Here is a 21,812-nt window from a genome sequence, read left to right on the forward strand (position 1 = left end):
TTCATATATACATACATATATATAATATTACATATACTTGGGGGATTGAAAATATTCTTACAAAATTTTGATAATTACTATATTTATATCCGCATAATATTTACATTTATTTTTATTTTTTTCATGGATATAATAAAAAAAACGTTATAATATATAGGTATATTTTCCAACCCTTTCTTTCAACATAATATTATTGCAAATCTGACGGTATATAGTTATGTATAATGTAATTATATTAGCACTTTATTTAAAAAAAAGGAATTTAATTAATTTTATGTTTTATTCTTAATAAACAGGAACAAATTGTTAAATTAAAGTAGGGTACTTCATTAAAAAAAAAAATCATAAATATTATCAATATTTAATAAAATTTTATAATATTAATAATTACTGAATTTAATTTTTTTGTTTTTTTGTTTTTTTTGAAGTTTTTTAAGAGTCAAAAAAGGAATGACAAAAATACGATCAAAAGCAAAAAAGCTTTTTTCCATTATCCTATAATATTTATTTGTACTTATACGTTATTTTGATAAAATATATAAAAATAATTGAAAAATGGAAAATGCTAATTATAATATATGTTAGTTATATTATTATATAAATTTACTAATTATCCCTATTTAATATAAATATTTATTTCACCCCCTACCCCTTGGCTCTCTAGTGGATACACCACTGAATAATAAAAAAAATTAATTTACATATTAGTGTAAGAAAATCTATAATGTCTCATTTTTATTTATAATTATATATATATATATATAAATGTAATATTTATTTACTTAAATTTTAATTTGGAAAAATATAACTATTTCAATTTTATACCATATAAAATAGCACCCGAATATGTATTTGTTTTCTAGCCATAAAACTGTTGTTTTATTTTATAAATAATCTGGGCGCACATAAAACACGTTATTTATATACGTAGTACATATATACACCTAAATTACCTGAATATATAAAACTTCATAACTTATAGAATAAATATTCAAAGGGAATATACGTATTAAATTTTAATGGATTTTAAGAACATACACAGTTACATATTTTAAGGTTAAAATTTGTTTAATATCAAACATACAATACAATGAACAATTTATATTTTTTTCACCTATTTTATTTTTCCATATATATGCCCTTAAAAGTCTATTAAAATTTAACATTGCACACACATACTGAAATGCCTAAAATATGCTCATAAAATAGTAACACATTTTATTTCCTATTTAAAATATGCTAGCTAATTTCAATAATCACAAAAAGTATACACAATGTATATTTCATATTAAAGAAAAAAACATTTATGGCAACGGAAATTTCCAATAAATGAAAAATAAATAATATGTTTCTATATAAATGTATTAAAAAGTAAAATATTATCTATATATTCAAAATGTAAAAATAGTTTTTAAATGGCTACAACCCCATCAACAAAAAAAAAATATATATATTGAACACAACAATACAACACAATCGAGTAATCGCCTTAATGAGCAAACTCAAAAAATGATTTTTTTAAATAATCACTCGTTTTATATAAACGGTATGTAAAAATAATAATCAAATGTGAATATAAAATATACATGTACAATAAAAATTAAAAAATTGTAAATTTATAATTATGTAGAAATATGCAAAAACGGTGAAATATAAAATATAATGTGCTTATAAATTCCCATTTTAAGTGGGTAAATTTCAAAAAAAAAAAAAAAAAAACATTTATGTATAGTGTATAACTACATCCTTGTATTGTTATAAAAATATTGATATCTTTCATAAATTTCAATTTCCCAATCCAACCCTTCAAGTATATATCAAATAAGTAGCGTTATCTTCTCGGCGTAATACCCATTCATTTTTCTTTTTATAAGTAATATTTATAAAATTATCCGACAAAAATAAATAACTTAATTTAATTTTAGACAATTGTATGTCTCTTGAGCATTTTGATTGTACTTTTAAAAATCCACTAAACAATCCAGCATTTGAACAATTCCAAATTTTAAAAGAAAAATCTAATTTTGAATAAGATGCTAAACATGTTCCAGTAGAATTAAAATTAATACAGTTTACACTTTTTGTATGTCCTTGAAATATTTTTAATTTTTTTGCATTTTTTAAATCATATAAATATATACACTTATTAGAATTATTTGCTACAGCTAATCTTTGAGTAAACTTATTAAATGCACAAATCGAAAAGTTTTTTACTAATGTATAAATTAAACTGGTTGATAATTTTAAGCATAACATCCTTACATTATTTGATGGATCCAATGAAATTAGCAATATATCTATAATTATATTCATATAATAATTAAATATCCATTTATAATTTTTTATCAATATTATTAACAAAAATAATATTTTATTTATATATAATACACGTTTTTGTAAATTATTACTTATATATTGTAGTGTCTTTAAAAATAAAAATGGTTCAATACGTCCTATATTTATTAAAATTTTTAAGAAACTAATATTATTTAATGACAAGGTATATAATTCAAAAATATTTAAAATAAAATGACATATACTTATATAATTATTCTCGTTGAATGGGCATTTTTTATTTGAAAATATTTTATTTATATTACACAATTCAGCATATATTTTTTTTTTTTGATCCTCCATAAATTTAAACTTATTTATGTTATCATTATTTCCTTCATTTTCCATATTATTAACAATAATTTCACCATCTTCCCCAGATCCACTTGTTTTACAAACAACAGTTTTTAATTCACTATTTTCTTCTGATATAGCGTTTTCATATGAACTTAATTCTAAATTTTGTTTTTCATAATTTTGTTCATTCATATTATTATTATTATCATTATCAGATTTCATTATATAATCCTCCATGCAATTTTTTAAATTAATTTCGCTTGAAGAATGATGTAAAGATTCATTACCTAATGTATTTACTAATATATAATAATTCTTCAAATTTTTATAAAAATTTTCATTTATAATTTGTTCGTTACAAATAAAATCATCATCTTTTATATTTATACTAAAATTGGTATATGTAACATTTTTCATATTATTAGTAAAAATACCTTTTTGTATTAATAAAACAAAATCCCAAGTTATTGAAAAACTTAAAGACAATAGATGTATAAAATGAAATAATTTAAACTTATTAAATTTATTATAAGTATTTTCTATCAAATCTTGTGTATCCACAAATATATAGTAACATATGTGATGAATGATTAATGTAGCCATATTTGCATTTGAATAAAATATTTTGGAATTTCTTAAATAAATAGATTTAACAACTAATAATAATAATAAAAGTGTTAAGCATATTTCATCAGCATATACATAAGGATATAAATAATGTGATCCAATTCTTGGTATAATTATTTGTATTATATATGTCCCTGTTGTATCATATAATGATATACTTTCATTATTTTTTTTTATAATTCTTTTTTTTTTATTATTAATGCGCAATATTTCGGTAGCTAGTTTTGAATATTTGTCCAAACATTCATTCTTCATATTCTGTATTAATATAAACATAAATTTTTGCAATTGAATTCTTATAGTTTTATCATATGGATACATAGATATATAACTTAATAAAAATAAATTTATTTTATTATTATTTGGTAAATTGTATATTATATATTTTTTTAAGTTTATTAATATATTATCATTATATTTATCTCGACACATTTTGAACCAAAAACTTATAAATCGTAAAATAAAACAAAAATACAAAGTATTCACATACAAGCTTTCGCAACATATTTCAACTGAGTTATCATTAAAAAAGTAAGATATATCTCTATTTTTTTTTTTTTTTATTTTATTATTTTCCCTTTTCGAAAATATGTTTATTGGGCTCATTAGTTTCTTTTCATTATCCTCTTCTTCATTATATTTACTTCCTTTTATTTCACTACATTTATTTGAAATATTTATTCTTTTATCAATGTCACTAACCCTTTTTATACTACTTCTAACTTTTTTGCCAATATATTTATTATTCTTATTTTGTGGAATATACAAATATATACTTGATTTACTAGAAGAAGAGTCACATGAATACCATCCACCAATTTCATCATCTATATAGTCACGCATCCATTGTCTGTGTTTATGTATATCGACATTTTTATTTCTTTCAATATTTCGATTATTAGAACAATTATATTGTAATATATATAAATTATTATTCTTCCTATTATAATTTTTATCAGTTTTTTTTTCACAATTTATTTCAATCTCTTTATATAGTGAATTACTACTATTTGGAAGCCCCCATTTATCATTCACTTTTATAGGATACAAATTACTATCTTTATTTATTTTATATTTTTTTAATATATCTCGATTATTTTCATCATTCCAATTTTCTTCTCGATCGTCATAAAAATATTTCCATTTATGCATTAGTGCACTAACTTTATGCTTATTCTCATTTTGCTTAGTCCCTAATTTAAGACCAAAATAAATGTATTTTTTTCTTAACGAGTCATTCAAAATATATTTATTTTTAAATTGTTTATTATATATATCATTATAATCTATATTTAATGAATCATAAAAAAATTTTTTTTTTTTTTTTTGTTTCCTTTTTTCTGCTGATAAAAATTTGTACATTTCTTTTTTGTTCGTTCTATAATTTATAATGTCTTCATTTTCTCTTTCTTCGGAATTTTCTGTATTCCTTTTTTTTCTGAATTTTCCTTGTCTTAACTTCAATGGGTACATTTTAGAAAAATGAAATAGTTGAGTATATTTAGGAATAATTATTGAATAAGTAGATTCCTTTCCTTGTATACACATAGAAAATGGTAATGATGGAAAATCGATTAAGAAAAAAAATAATTCTTTACACAATTTTGTACATTTTTCAGGTAAAAAATAATGATACAATAATCTTCCTAAAGGCAATGCCTTTTTCGATAAATGATTATCTCTAAATAATATATGACTAATAATTGGAATTTGACTTTTTACTAATAAATATGATTTTTTTTTTTTTTTTCCTCTAATTATATTATTTAAATTGTTATAACACATTTTTTTATTTTTTATCTCTTTAGCTTCTATTTTATTTAATTTATTTTTCTCAAATTGTACCCACTTATTATATATTCCATCCTTATCACTCAAACAACTATCATTAGTATTGGTATAATTGTCTCTATTTATTTCCATTCCATCACTGCTTAAAAAATGATGAAGTGATTCTAAAGAATGTGATGATGTAATTAATGAAGAAGAACATGAACTTGCTTTATCAGAAACATCATCAAATATTATTTCACTTTCAGTATTGAATCCTTGTAGATGTGATGTTTCATTTTTTTTAATTTTAATTTTATTTAAAAGTTGAATGCTCGATATATTTATACCTAACCTAGTATATACATGTTCAAATGGGATATTTGATATTTGAGAATATTGAGAATCATATAAGTATCTTAAAAAATTCCCATTTTTATAATTATATATATACACATAATTATTCACTAAACTAATATATAATAGTGAAGAATAATTATTTATATATACATTATTTATTAATTTAAAATTAATTTCATTTTTTTTTTCTAATTTCTTAAAACAACAATGAAAACATACATGAGTCATAATTTTTAATTTTCTTTCCATTTCATACCGTTTTTCCCATGTTTTCTTTCTTAAATTTATAATATATTTTTTTGCTTTTAATAATGACATATTATAAATATATGAATTATTATTTTTTATTTGATAATTTTTTAATGCATTTTTAAAGTTTAAAATGTTTATTAGCTTATATTTATTTTCTGGATTTATCCAACTTGGCCTTTTAAAACCACTATTAACATAATTTATTTGAGCATTACTTTTTCTTTTTTTTTTATTCTTATAATTTATTTGATTATTACTTGTTCTTCTAAAATATACTCTATCTGCCTTATTACAAATATTTAACTCAAAACTTTTGCTTCGCTTTCTTTTCATCAGTTTTTTTTTCAATCTTTCTTTTTCTTTTTTCAAAAATGATACACTATCCATATTATCTTCTGATGATAAAATAACGTTACATTCATCATTCTTACAAAAAAAATTATTATGATCATTATTATAATCGATTTTACTCAAATTTATTAAGATCATATAATTGCTTGCATCACATGTTAATACAAAAGATGTTTCTTCTTTTTCGGGTAATATATTTACATTATTTTTTTTTAAAAAATTGTCTGTAATAACTTTGTATATACTACATATATAAGAAAAATGACAATTTTTTATAAACTTTACTAGACTAAAATTAAAAACATTCCATATTAATATATCTCCACTATTTGTTCCACCAATTATATAATTATTTTCGACATGCAATGCTGTTATAAATTTTTTTTTTTTATATAAAATATCTGGAATATATAAATCATATATTATTTTTTTATTTTCCACATATTTATAACAATTTATTAATACACACACAACTCGACTTTCTCTATAACTAATTATCACATATAAATTTAGATTATTTTCACAAAATGCATATGTAATTATTTCTTTATTCTTATTTTCATTATATTCAACATTTTCTTTTCGATTATAAATATCATTATTATTGATTTCTTCAATATCTCTTTTTTCTATATTTATATTATAATCTTTTGCTGTTTCTATTTGCCTTTTTATTACATCATATTTATATCCTCTTTCATTATTTTCTAAAACATTATTTTTTTGTTTATTACCTAATAGCCATATACTATCTATTTTATTCGTCTTATACCAAATGCCAAATAAATATTCATAAACTATAATTCTGTTTAGTTTTGATTTGTTTACAAATAAAAAAAATACATCATCTCGCCATATAGATGATTTGTTTTTACTTTTCACATTTTTACGATAATTACTATTATTTTTTAATTTTGAAATATTTGTATCTTCATTATAGCTATTGCTATTTTCCAATTTTGTTGATTCTATTGAACATGTGTTTTTTTCAATTTCACATAAATTCGAGTTTTCATTTAAACTATTTTTATTTATATTGCTGTAACTATAACTCGATGTATGCGCATTATAAATTCTGCTATACTTATTACTCGTCTTTTCTTCATTATTATTATAATCATTATTTAGATGCGCAGTGTTTGTATGCTCATTATTGTTGTTCTGTCTTATCTGACTGAACATACAACTACTATTGGAGAAATTATTTTCATAGGTATCTGCATCTTTTTTAGATGTCCTATATTTATTTCTGTAAAAAAGAATTGGACCCGGGCTCTTAAATGAACCCAACAAGTTTTTCTCAACCTTCATTAAAAAAAATGATTTTATATTCGATTGAAAAGACAAAAACATGCTTGAAAATTTTAGAGGTAAAGTATAGCAATAAAAATTCCCTTCAGTTGTCCAGGCGATAATACACCCACAAATATTCTTAGACATATTCTGCATAACATTAAACGACCTTATTTTTGAGCTATTACTTTGGGGCGCACCTACACAAAACAAATAAAGCAAGTAAAACGAGTGAAGCGGAAGAAGCGATGAAAAGAAAGCAAAACGAGTGCAAAAAAAAGGTGAGCATAAATCTAAATGTGTGAAATAATAATGGAAAAGCTACCTGAAGAAAATCGCCAGATTGGCTTACGCAAAACTTGCATTCCAACCCAGTGACCATTTTGAGTGCGTCTTTTGCACGATTGATCAAAATCAGGACAAAATAAATCCATAAGTGGAACAAAAGGGGAATTTGCATTTTTTCTTTCATAAATAATTAATCTGTTTTTCTGTAAAATTATGATGTAGTTATCTATAATACCTATTTGACTTGAATTACAATTACCAGATATTTCTAAATCTGATTTTGATGATGGAAGGTTTGAAATAAAAATTGGATTAACATGATATACTCCATCAATTTTTTCATAAATATCTGTATTCTTTAAATGCTTATCTTGAGATTTTAAATTTATATCATTTGGTATATTTATTTTATTTTTTATTAATTCATCATATATACAATTTTCTGCAATATCTTCAATTATTTCATTATACATTTCAATTTCAGTTTTATCAGTTCTTATAACAAATCTTGTTTTGTTTTTATAAAAATTTAATAAATCTGTTAAATCCCAACATATTATATCTCCATTATTTAACCATGCTGATATTAATATTGGACAATAAAATAAATCATTTAAATTTTTATATGTTTCTTTTTCTCTTAATTTTATATATTCTTCATCTAATTCCTCCTCTTGTATATTATTATTGTTATTATCGTTACCTTCTACATTCCCACAATTTAAATTATTTCGTTCTCTTTTTTCATAAATGTTAAAAAATTTTCTTTTTAACAATTTCATACATTGTATTAAAGATCTTTGATTCTCTTTTTTTAAATATGGTACTAAACCAGCAGAAATACAACATATTTTTAAATTCGAATTTTTATTATTATTTTTAGGTTTTTTTTTAGCAGAATATAGCTTATAATTTAAAAATTGGGAGTTATAATAATAATTATGTTTACTATATCTATCCCGTTCATTTTTATTATTAACTAATGATGGAGAAGCATATTTTACAGATTTTTCTTCATATACCCCATTAATTACTTCGCTATATCTTTCATTATTTTCTTTACAATTATTCCTTAAAAAATTATTCGATTCTAAACTATCAGAAGAAGATGAAAACATTTTACAATTTACATCACTATTAGCAATATCATAATGTGTGTCATTACTATCTTCTACATCACTCAGTTCATTACTTTTACTAGCCTCTTCATTACATTCCTTATTTTCTATGGATAAACGAGCTACTATTTCCTTATCTTTATTTGCCCATAAATCTATAACTAATAAATCTTTATACCCAGACAACAATATAAATCTTCGATCTTGTAATACTTTCATATTATAAATATAAAAATTATAATTTTTTAAAATTTTAAAACAGCGTCCTTCATCTAGTGACCATAAAGCAATTGTATTATCAACATATAACGAAATTAATATTTCTTTAGATATACATTGAATAAGATATGAACATGATAAACCAAAGCATAATTGTGTTACACTATTATTACATCCATTATTTTTATTATTTAATAATATATTATATGGTATTAGTTTTATTCGATTATTTATTCTTTTGTTTTCTTCTTTATAATATGTATATGATTTATCATTTTCATCATTTTCAATACGTTTATTGAAATTGTTAAAACTATTACTATTACTACTTTTCTTAATCTCTTCACAATTTGAATCACTATTTATTTTTTGATTTTCATTTATTTCATTTTTTTTTATCCTAAATTCTTTATATTCCTTTTCTCTTTTTACCCCATCCCTTTCCATATTATAATCACATTTATTTGAATTCATTTTTTCAAAACTATTTGATGATATCTTATTTACACTTTCATTACTTGCTATATCAACCCCATTGTTATTATCATTTTTATATTTTTCATTTTTTTCCACTCGAAAAAGTACTATGCTTCCTTCAGAACTCCCCAAAGCTAAGATATTGCATTCATAGTTTAATCCATAGCATGATATATTAAATGGAGAAGAAAAGTTTGGCCATATTACTGATCCTAGTTTTAAATCTTCATTCATTCTTATTTCATATTTTTATATTAAAATTCCAAAAAAAAAAAATATATATATATATATATTTGTATCCCTATACATAAAGATAACAAACTTTTTAATTGGATATACTATGTGACAATTTTACTAAATTAAAAAGAATAAATAAAATCTATAAATAAAATTATGTTATATTTAATAATACTTCCAAAACTATATTTCATATCTTTTTATAATAATTATATTTTCATAAAGTTCATACAGTTTGATCATGTATTCCCTTTAATTCATTATTATTTTTGTAATTTATTTTTATCTTTTTCAAAATTTATTCTTTGTGTATTATCATTTTTATATTTTTTCTAATATCAATCTACTAATAAGTGCCACTAAATTTTTATCAAAATTTTTAGTGATTTGTGATAATTTTTTTTTTCTTTTTTAATTTTAAAAAATATTTTTACCTTTTTCTCTATAATTAAATTATTATTTTAAACAAATTTTCATTTTATTGTTTTTTTTACGATGTATATATATATATCTTTACATTTCCCACCGAAATAATCCAGCTCCACATTTTATATCTCAAATTTCCTACTTTAATATCTGTGAGAAATTGTTATATATATATATACATTTATTTTATGCTCCTATTTATGAATTATTATATGTATACATAAATACACATCAATGCTATGAATAAATATTTGTGCATTCTTTGTTTATGTTCATTTTATCTAAGGAATACAAAACTAAAACCATGACGCCCAATCTTATTTTATCTATTATTCATTAAAAATATAAACTCTTATATTCATATTTTATCTTTATACAAATTGTAAAATATATATAAAATAGAACAAATTTATTTAGAATTAATAATAACCAAATACACACACCAATAGTAAACTCTTAGTTACTTATTATTTTCAAACTTCTCTAAATAAATAATTCGAATTAATACCTATGAAGTGCTAAACCAGTATGTATATAAACACATAAAGATGCCCCATAAAGTGTATATTCTACATTTATCAAATTAAAATAAAAAAACAAAAAACATAGTCTATATGTTGTTAAGTCTTTCCCCTCGATAACTGCAAAAGGCCATATGCTCACTTTTTTTATATTTCAACTTAAAATGAGGTGAAAAAAAAAAAAACGAATGAAATATACTTTTTCATTAAATATCTTGGTTGTCTTTACCCATAACACATATATGTATATACTATTTTTAATATTCCGATTTATGGAAATAATTTTAATTTTATTGTTTCTAAAAGCACATTGAGGTTTTCATTATTAAAAAAAAAAAATTAAATGAAAATACGAACAAAATAAAACATAAACCAACAAATACATAAACACTGAAGCCGCTTCTTAAATTTAAATAAATTCAAGAAGGGTAGAGATGGAATGAAAAGTAATAAATAAATTGTACATTAAATTATTTAACTTGAAATAAAATATTATGAAATGTCAAACAAATTATTAAAAAAAATAAATAAAGAAAACACGTATATATATACGGATATATTAATATACCCATATTCATAGACACGCGGTTATATATATATATATATATAGCATATTATCATTCCATCGACATACTTTCATTTAATAACAGATAAAAAAAATAATGAATATGCATTATATACATATTAAAATAAACTTCTACGATATATGCTTTTTTTTTTCTTTTTTTTCCATGTCATATATTTAAATATGATTTGTATTTTATATATACGTAACATGGGGAAAAAAAAAACAAAAAACAAAAAAGAAAAAAAAAGGCAATAAACATTTTATTTTAAAAAATATAAACAATATATATACTATTTTTAAAATCAAAATAAAAATATTTCATTAAAATAAGTGATGGTATATAATATAAAAAAATATAAAATAAAACAAATTTTTATATATAAATATTTAAGAACAAAATAGACACATTCGATGATTGAGTCATTATATATAGAAAATACACATTGCGTATATTATTAAAATCGTTTCTCAAATTAATAATTTATTTTCTATAATTTTTTTTTTCTCCATATTTTTAATTATTTGCAAATTTATATTTCCTAACATAGCTTTACTATATACAGACATTGATTAAATTCGTTTTTTTTTTTTTTTCTTTTTTTTTTATCAAAGCTGTAATTAATTTGGCTAGATTTTTTTATTCATCATTATATTATTCTTAAACTTAAACAAAAAATAAAATAAACTATAATGTAAATCATTCTTTCCAGTTTTTTTCTTATAAAAACTATTTTCGGGGTTCTTAAATTATAAGTTATTTCAATAAATAACTAAAATCTGGGGCAAATATTTTATTTAATTTTTTTATTAAAAAAAACATGGGAAAAGCCCATTTTTAATCATTGCTAATATTTTCCTTCATATCATTAATTTCATCTTTTCCCGTTCCCCGAAAATAAGTATCACTTTTATTAGTTTCTTCATTTCCACCGTCTTGCACCGAATATCCCAATTTGTTATTTTTTCTCATTTTCTCTAATTCGGTTGTATTAGCTTCTTTTTCATGTTTATAATTTGTGCTGTCATCTTGCATTATATTTGGATCCTTTTTATCATTATTTTTTTCAGATTTTTTTTTTTTTTCTTTATTATTATCATAATTTTTTAACCAGTTAAATTTGTTAAATATATAACTTTTAACCGATTTTTGTTTTTCTGAATTTTTACATTCATTATTGTTATCATCATTTTCTTCGTTATTTTCTATAGTATCAATTACAGAAGTATCCGATTTTTCAATTTTTTCATTTTCCTTATTATTATCCCTGTTACTATTTCCATTTATTTCAGTACATTTATTTTCATCATAATTTTCATAGTTTTTAGATTTTTTTCGAATTATTTCTTCTTCAGTATCATCATTTCGACCCCTTCTACTACCACTGCTATTATTATTGTTATTATCTCGATCATTATAAGATAATTGCACCTTTTCATACATCCTCTTTTCATTTTTTTTTATTCCATTCTTGTTATTATTTTTATTATTTCCCATTTCATCAGAACTATTTTTTTGATCTTCTTTATTATTTGTATTACTAGTTTGAAGATTGTTAGAATCGATAGGAGTCAAAACGGATACATTCCTTTCTTCATGCAAATTATTAATGCTTGTACAAAATTCATTTATATTATTAAAAACATTTGGAAAATGCACTGAACCAGAATTTATAGAATTTGGTGTATTATTATGATTACTTATATTTGTTATAATTACACTTGCAGTGTCAAATAAATTATTTCCATCAAATAAGTTTTGTAATCCTGATAAATTTGAGCTCGAAAAAAAATTTGATGCCCCAAATATATTTTCTCCTATATGTGGTGCATTACTCGAATTATCTCGACCTTGACGATTATTTATTTCATTCGAATTTTCACTATTTATATCATTTTTGTTTCTATCGTTAGATGCATTTCCATCATTTGAACTACTATTATTCTGGTTATTATTTCCATTAATAGTTCTACTTTCTTGATTAATATTCGGTTCAGTTGTCACATTATTTTGAAAATTATTATTATCATTAGTTGGAAATTCATTTATTTCATCTATAGAACTAGTTATATTAACAATAACATGTTCAGGCCGAATTTGGCTTTCTTCAAAAACATTTCTTGTATCTGAATTTCGATTCATATTTCTATTAAATGACTGTTGTGGACAAAATATTCTGCTTACTCCTGAACCATCACTATTTGATCCATTTATAAAATTATTAAAAATATTCTGTATAATTGACGATGTGTTCATTGTTGCAAAATCACCTAATCCATTTAACTCATGTTCATCACCAAATTGTAAAAATCTCGCTTCAGTTCGATTTCCTGATTCATTTCCTCTTCTATTTCTAGAATCAGTTCTATCCCCATTCTCATTAAATTCTCTATTCCCGTTCTCATTATTTGTTATACCCGAATTATCATTATCTGTTTTTTCTTCCATTTCATTTTCGTTATTCCTTTCCTCATTGTTAGTTCCTATCCCATTTTCATCCTGACCAACATCAACATTATTCGAATTATTAAGCGAATTATTTCGAGATATTTCTGAATTTATTCGCTCTCTTAATTCTTCTCTTTTACAATTATATTCTTGATCATCAGTGGGCAACTCAAAACGACAAGTAGGACATGAGTTTCGCTCCTTTAACCATGGAATAATGCAATCACAATGAAAAACATGTCTACACCGTTCGTTATCTGTTATCCTATGTACTTCATCATTTTCTTTATATTCTTCTCTACATATAGCACACGATTCTAATTCTTGAGCTCTTTCAAATGTTAGTTTTTCTACTTTTAAATTTTTTATGATTTCTTCAGAAGCTGGAGGTGGACCATTTCTTGATGGGTCGCTCTCCATAATAATTGTTAATACTTGATCTAAAGAAATATTATCAAATGAGTTTGTTAAAATATTATCAATTATATCATGAAAATTTAATCTAATCGGCGAATTTAATGGAATGTTAGTTATATCTATAGCTCGAGTAACAATTCTCGGATTTCTTATATTTCGAGTATTATTGTTTTGACTAGCACCGTTATTATTATTATTATTATTATTATTATTATTGTTGTTGTTGTTATTATTATTATCATTATTATCATTGTTATTATTGCTATTATTTGAAGTGTTATTGTTACTTAGATTGGATGACCTCGAGTTTGTTCCAAAGAAAACTCGACTAAACCAATCATTTCGATTTCCATTGCTATTATTAACATTTCTGACACTACTGCCATTTGTATTCTCGGCATTAGCCTCATTAGACCTGTTGGAATTCGATGAGGGTTCTAAATTAGAAGTAAAATTTATATTACCATCAACGGTTCTAAGCCCGGTGCTATATATTTGTTGATACATATTTCGGAAGAACATCATATCACTAAAAATATTGTCATTTGGATTAAATGCATTACTGCTATTTGTATACTCAATTCGATAGTTACTATTACTTCTATTACTTCCTACGCCCCCATTATGATTGCTACTATTTGTATTACTATTCCTATTGTTACCACTATTTGTAATGGAATTATTTGGGTTATTTTGATCACTATTATTGGCATTTGATCGACCATCCCTGTTATAATTAACTGAATGAAAACTAACTGGATCGTCTTCATCAATTTTTTCTACAAAGCCAACATTATTGCAACTTTTACATTTTAATTCGCCATCACAAATAATTTCAACATCACTTGTTCTTTTTACATCTTCACAACTATGACAAAAATATTCATAATCATCAACCTGATTCATAATAAAGGCTCTTTCTTGTTTCTTTTATGCCCGTACTTCGATATATTTAACTAGCCGTTATTATTATTATTATTTTTTTTTTTAGCTATTTGCCTATTTAATTCCCTTTAAAAAAAATTTTTTTTATTGACAAAAAAATAAAAAATATGCAAAAAGTAATTCAATATTTTTTTCAAAATATTTTAAAACGTGTATTTCATTTTTCATTTATAATTTGTACCCCAAAATTTTTAACAAAAAAACCCACGAAAATATACATATATGTGATATAGCTAATATAAAAAAGTAATATATATGTAGCTTTTTATGGGCGGTGTTTGTTTTCTCTACTTAATTATACATTTGTTTGTATGTTCGTTTTTTCCCCCCTTTATTTTTGTTGATATATTTATGCTTACTTTATATATTACATACATAATCATATGCTATAATCCCGATTTACCAAAAATTGTAAACATACATAATATATTTTATATAATTTTATCATGTCAAAATTTGTTTCTTTTTTTTAATTTAAAAAAAATATTGTAAAACAAAAAAAAAGCAAAACTCGCATGTACATATAGAGTAACTATATATAGTACAAACTTATGACATTAGAACTTGAAAAATTTTTATATATAATAAAAATCGTAATTATTTTGATGCTATAAAAAAATAATTTATAATTTAATGGGGTTATATTTAAAAAATGAAAAAATTACTTTAAAATAACATGAACATTTCTTTCTATATTAACACGCATTCATTAAGCATTTACAATATTTTTATATTTACTAAAAAAAGGAAAACAATATTAAAAAATATATATATATGTATATAATTATTATATGCGCAAAATATAATATATATTTTTTTTAATGCGAAGCTTTTACACTATATAGCATATTTATTTATATTATATTTTTTTGTATATCCCTCATATATATATATATATATAATAATAATATAGAAGTAATTTAAAACCGTTTTAAACTCAATATTTTTACATTTTTAGCAATTACACCACTGCAGAATATAATACATAATTTATATCCACTGATTAATAATATGCATCCCCTATTAATTTTTATACTTAATTTACAAAATATATTTTTTATATCCAAATTTTGTAGGAACATGCATATATTATTGCGAAACAATTCTTATATTCTTAAATACTTTATGTGTTTTTAAATGCATATATAATATATATACATTAATTATATACATAAATATAATGGGTATTTGCATATCTAAATATAATATTACACATATTTTTTTTATTATTTGCACTTTTAAGTATAATTTAAGCGAATAATTTTTGTGCATTGTATATGTATGTACGCGTTTTATGTTTAATTCGCATACTATGTAAAATGCATAAAGGCGAATTAGCTATTTATTTTTTTATCTCCTATACTTGTTACGCCTTAATACTACATATTTGATAATAAATTTTTAGTATTCTCAAAAAAAAAAATATTGGTAAAGTGTCATTACATTCCTTATTTTTTGGTGTGTGAGGGGATTGTATTTCGTGTGTGTTACTAAAATATGTGTAATAAAAAAACGAGTAATAATAATAAAATATAGCTTAAGTCATGAAAACAATAATGTCCACCCTTAATATATATATATATATTATATACATGCATATGCACGATATAATTACACAAACCTTCTTAAATTATAATATCACAAAATTCCGTGAAACATTTGCCACTCATATATTTTTGGAGGTTAGGAAAAAAAATACCTTTAAGACCATATAAAGGAATATTTATTCATGTTATCGAATTTCAAAATTTTCCATAAAATAAAACCTTTATGATATTTTACAATATATCATAATTTTATATGTTTGCACAATTCATACACATTTAATAATTAAAAAATATATTATCACATAAACCCCTCAATATCATATTTATTCTTATTTTTGTAAAAGCGCAAACTTATATTTATTCATAATTTTTAATTTATTACTTCATCCATTTTTTAAGAAAAAAAAAAAGTATTACACAAATAATACATTGAGTAAAATATATCGAGGCATAAACGTCTAATCAAAAATATGACATAAGTTATAATAATTATAGAGGTTCCATATATATATTTTAATTGTTTTTGCACGCATTTTATTTGCATAAATTTCTGTTTGCTTTTGATTAATGATAACTTTATATTATTTTTTTTTAAATTACCAAAATGTTCACATACTAATGTGTAAAAATTAATGGTTATATTTAAACAAAATGCTAATTAATACAAAGCCTATATACGAATAATAATTATATCATGTTTGTCTCTTAAAATATCCTTTGAATTTATGTTTTCGTTTCCCTTTTTTTTACTATTCTTAGTTGTATTGACATTTATATTCATAACAAATTTCCAGCTCTAAATATTTACATATATGTTAACAATATACGCTGTCCAAATACCCACATATATACCTCACGCATAAAAATATTTTAAGTATATTTATTATTCCGTTGGGTTTGTATTTTTATCATAAAATTAATAAATAATATTAAATTATGAAAGGGTGTAACGAAATAATTACAATTTGCAAACTATTACGAATTGTATAGTTTTATATTATGTGAAAAAAAATGCACACATACAAAAGTTATTTATTATATAGGTTTAATTATTTTTGGTTAATTTTTCATGTAATCACAATGTTGTAATTGCCGCTATATATGAAATAATGGATTAACCAAACATTAGTAAAATAAAAAAATAAAATAAAATAATAATAAAAAAATAACAATAATAATAATAAAAAAAATAAAAAAAATCACAACGTTAAGGTTAATCAAAAGGACATAGCGCGCACACACACGTCAAATATTTTTTTTTATCATTTGTTTATTATCCACTTGATATGCGACGGAATTTGTTACGAATACTGTTTTTAAATTATCACTTTTCAGTATTTGTATTATCATCATAAATAACATCTCTATCATCTTTTGGTGAATACTCATCTGGTGTTTTATTATTTCTTCTATTTGTATTTCTTTTATATGATTTTCTTTTTGAATTAGAGCTTGGGCTTTGTTCAACACTTCTATTATTACTTCGCTTTCTATAAGCCTGATCTTTATCATCTCCTGAGTATATATTTTCTCTATCAGTTTTATATCCATGTTCTTCTTCTTTTGTACTTTCTTCTCCTTTACCATTTTCTTCTTTTTCTATTGAATATTCTTCATCTTTTATTTTTTTCGAACTATGTTGATTTTCTGTTTTATTATTTCTTCCATATTTAGTAGATTCTGTTTTTCTTATTTTTTTTGCGTCTTCTCTATCTGAAAAATTATTATCTTGACCTTCTCCTAAACTTCTTCTATGATAATATTTCCCTTCATCACCATCATTATATTCCTTTTCTTTTCTATCTCGATCCATATCTTCACTTTTATCATTTCCTCTTTTTCTTGTATAAGTTCCTTCATCGTGCTGTCTATGGTTACTACCACTATTACTATATCTGTTATATCCATTCATATCATCATCTTTACTCATTTTATTTTTTTCATAATATTTATCGTTTCGATATTTTTCTCGATCTAAACTATTGCCATCACGATGTATTTTATCCTTGCCATGGTCATAATATTTTTTATCTCCCCCTGAACCTTGATAATTATATCCTTTATCTTTATTATTATAATAATGATGATCACTTTCTCTTTCTTTATTTTTATAAAATGAACTAACCGAAGAATCTGTATATTTAATAACTTCGACTGAAACACCATTCAATTTTTTTCCATTTAACACATCAATTGCTCTTTTCATCGTTTGATAATTATAATATTCTATTATGCCATAACATTCTTTATTATTACCATTATTGTTATATACAACATTTGCATAATTTACTAATCCGACTTCTCGACCAAAATCTTTTAAATCTTGCCAACTCACTTTTTCATCTATATTTTTTACTACAATTCTTAATGAATTTTTTTTTTCAATTGATTCAAATTTATTATCTGGATAATTTCGGGAATATTTATTTTCATAATTTCTTGGATCATTTTTGTAACTATTATATACATTCCCATAACTACCACTATAATTATTTTTGAATGGACTTAAATGATGTGCTTGTACACTTAACTCTTCCCCCATATAATGTTTCCCATTTTCTTCATGTATTGCATTTTCTGCATACACTGGTTTTGAATATTCTATAAATGCAAATCTTCCTTTCCACTGAATATTTATAATATCACCATATTTAGCAAATTTTTTTCTAACTTCTTCTTCTTTTGCATCTGGAGATATATTTCCTACAAATATTTTACATGGGTCTCCTTTTTTATAAGCATGACTTCTCATATCTTTTGACCTTTCTCTCCTCATTGTTCCAATGTTCATATTATTATAATGTCTGTCATATTCTCCCCTTCCTTTATCTCGGCCCATAGAATATATTTTTGTATCTATTCTATCGTTTCGTCCTTTATAATTATTATTGTGATAATAACTTCCTACATATTTGTTATTATTCCATTCATGATTGTACCCTCTATCATATCTATATTTGTCATTATAATTTCTGTCATAATTTTTGTCATAATTTTTGTCATAATTTTTGTCATAATTTCTGTCATAATTTTTGTCATAATTTCTGTCATAATTTTTGTCATAATTTTTGTCATAATTTTTGTCATAATTTTTGTCATAATTTTTGTCATAATTTCTGTCATAATTTCTGTCATAATTTCTGTCATAATTTCTGTCATAGTTTCTGTCATAATTTTTGTTATAATTTCTTTCTTTTGAAAAGTTTCTTTTAGGAGATCTATTATAAAACCGATCCCGAGGATAATTATGATGGTCGTTATGTGGGGGTGCATTATTATAATATTTTCTGTCTTTTGAATTATTTCTATTTCTATCTACATTTCCACCTTCATATCTTTTATTATAATTATCATCATGTGATATCCTATAATTTTCTCGACCTTCATTTCGATCTCTTACATTTTCTCGGCTTCTTGATGCATATCTTCGCCTTTCCCCTCCATAATATGGTTCCTTTTCTTTTGTGTGCATATCTGCTTTATTTTTATTGTAATTTTTTATCGGATTTTTTACTATAGAAACAATATTTCCTTATCTATATTATTCTTGTTTTATTAAAATTATGTACTATATCAAAATACTTTTATAGTGTATCTGAAACCGCACATACATAAAATATAATATTATTGAATTCAAATTATACAACAAATAGATGGAATATAATATGTTCCACAATACAAAACATTATACAATTAAATATACATAAGAATGTCTGGGCAAGTTATTACTTTTATGCTACTATTATAATAGGGAAAATATGTTATAGGAAAATAAACGTGGCATAATTTATATATATAAAATTGTACATATATATATATGCAAACTTGATCAGGCATATAATATACAATCTTGCATTCCTATTTTTTTTATAAAAAATTTTATAGTGTATAAACAATAATTATATATAAACAGATCATTACTTAGATATATAAATATAGAAATTTATTTAAACCGTTATGAATTTTAATTTTAATTCATTCTCAAACTCTTCATTTCTAACCTATTTTGTTTAATTCATATTGTACTTTTTAATTTTTTTTAATTTTTGCTCATATTGTGATTTCTGGTTTTAATTTATATAATACATATTTAACAATTTTTTTTCCCTCTTTAATATTTAATATATTTTAAGTTATATATCATTTTTGTGCATTGTATTTCTAACTGTAAAAGTATTCCCAAATATATATATATATATATATATATATATATATAATATTATCCACATAAATCATATAATTTTTATATAACTATATATATATAGGTATTTTTATACTATTATTAAATATTATAGTATTTTACATACAATCTTGAAAAATATAAATAAGTTAATATATAAACATAAATAATTATTTACATATTTCAAATAATCATTCCATTACCATATAATAAGAAAAAGTGTTAAATATAAGAAAATTAAAACAATATATGTACATATATACATGTGCTTATTTATAAACATTTTTTTGTGACAAAATATTATTATTATATATGCTTTCTTAAGGATATAACGCTCAATTTTTTAATTCATCTTTTAAATAATCTTTTAATTACTTCATTATATTTCATAAAAAATATTATTAACATATATTTATTCACATGTGTAATTATATATATATCCATATAGCTTTGTATTTTTCATAAACTTTTAATAAAATTTTAATCTAATTATCAATATTAAAATATGTATACTTGCTTATAGGATAAATAAATCCTTTGTGTTTTAAAAAAAAATGCTAACAAGTTTTGCATTTTTTATGCTCTTATGTATAATCTGCATTTATTTTATTTTTTGCTAATAAACTCATATGCATATAATTATATATTCACAATTTTAATTGCAAAGATAGGTACTAACCATCATAGAAAGGGAAAAACAAAATAAAATTTTATAACCTTTGTATCTTATTTTGTTGTCCTTTATGCATTTTTAAAAAATTTTTATATAATTTCTCGCAATAAAAATATATCGTATACAATTATTTGCAAAATATGAAAATAAAAAATCGCTTTACTATAAAAAGTTTACTGTTAAATCCATATAATACATATATATGTGTGTTTATAACAACCTTAAGAGCCTATATATATTACAATTATGGGCAATGGCTGCATTTTTTATTTGCGCCTGTTATATATAGTTTGTTCTTATTCATTGCATGCTTGCATTATTCTCATAAAACGAATAATCTTCAATTATTAATATTATATATTTTTAAATAAAATACATCCCCAAAATTTATATACATATACCACATAAAAAAAAATCATCTCGAACAATTTTAATAAAAAATACATTTATTCTTATATATAATGTT

The 21,812-nt window shown here is 22.1% G+C and overlaps 3 protein-coding genes across 3 annotated transcripts; all 3 read right to left on the bottom strand.

Moving 5' to 3' along the window:
* Positions 1 to 1,806: 1,806 nt before the first annotated feature.
* Positions 1,807 to 9,620, bottom strand: PBANKA_1202500 (WD repeat-containing protein, putative; the record flags this gene model as incomplete). The annotated part of the gene is made up of 2 exons (XM_034566069.1): positions 1,807 to 7,484; positions 7,610 to 9,620. The coding sequence occupies 2 exons, from the start codon at positions 9,618 to 9,620 to the stop codon at positions 1,807 to 1,809; spliced, it is 7,689 nt and encodes a 2,562-aa protein (XP_034422702.1).
* Positions 9,621 to 11,973: 2,353 nt separating this feature from the next.
* Positions 11,974 to 14,907, bottom strand: PBANKA_1202600 (E3 ubiquitin-protein ligase, putative; the record flags this gene model as incomplete). Its single annotated transcript, XM_034566070.1, has 1 exon — positions 11,974 to 14,907. The coding sequence occupies one exon, from the start codon at positions 14,905 to 14,907 to the stop codon at positions 11,974 to 11,976; it is 2,934 nt and encodes a 977-aa protein (XP_034422703.1).
* A 2,910-nt stretch (positions 14,908 to 17,817) lies between these two features.
* On the bottom strand, positions 17,818 to 19,965 carry PBANKA_1202700 (RNA-binding protein, putative; the record flags this gene model as incomplete). The annotated part of the gene is made up of 1 exon (XM_034566071.1): positions 17,818 to 19,965. One exon carries the CDS (start codon positions 19,963 to 19,965, stop codon positions 17,818 to 17,820), a length of 2,148 nt encoding a protein of 715 aa, XP_034422704.1.
* Positions 19,966 to 21,812: the final 1,847 nt, after the last annotated feature.

This window comes from Plasmodium berghei (assembly GCF_900002375.2).
Source record: "Plasmodium berghei ANKA genome assembly, chromosome: 12".
Lineage (NCBI taxonomy): Eukaryota > Apicomplexa > Aconoidasida > Haemosporida > Plasmodiidae > Plasmodium > Plasmodium berghei.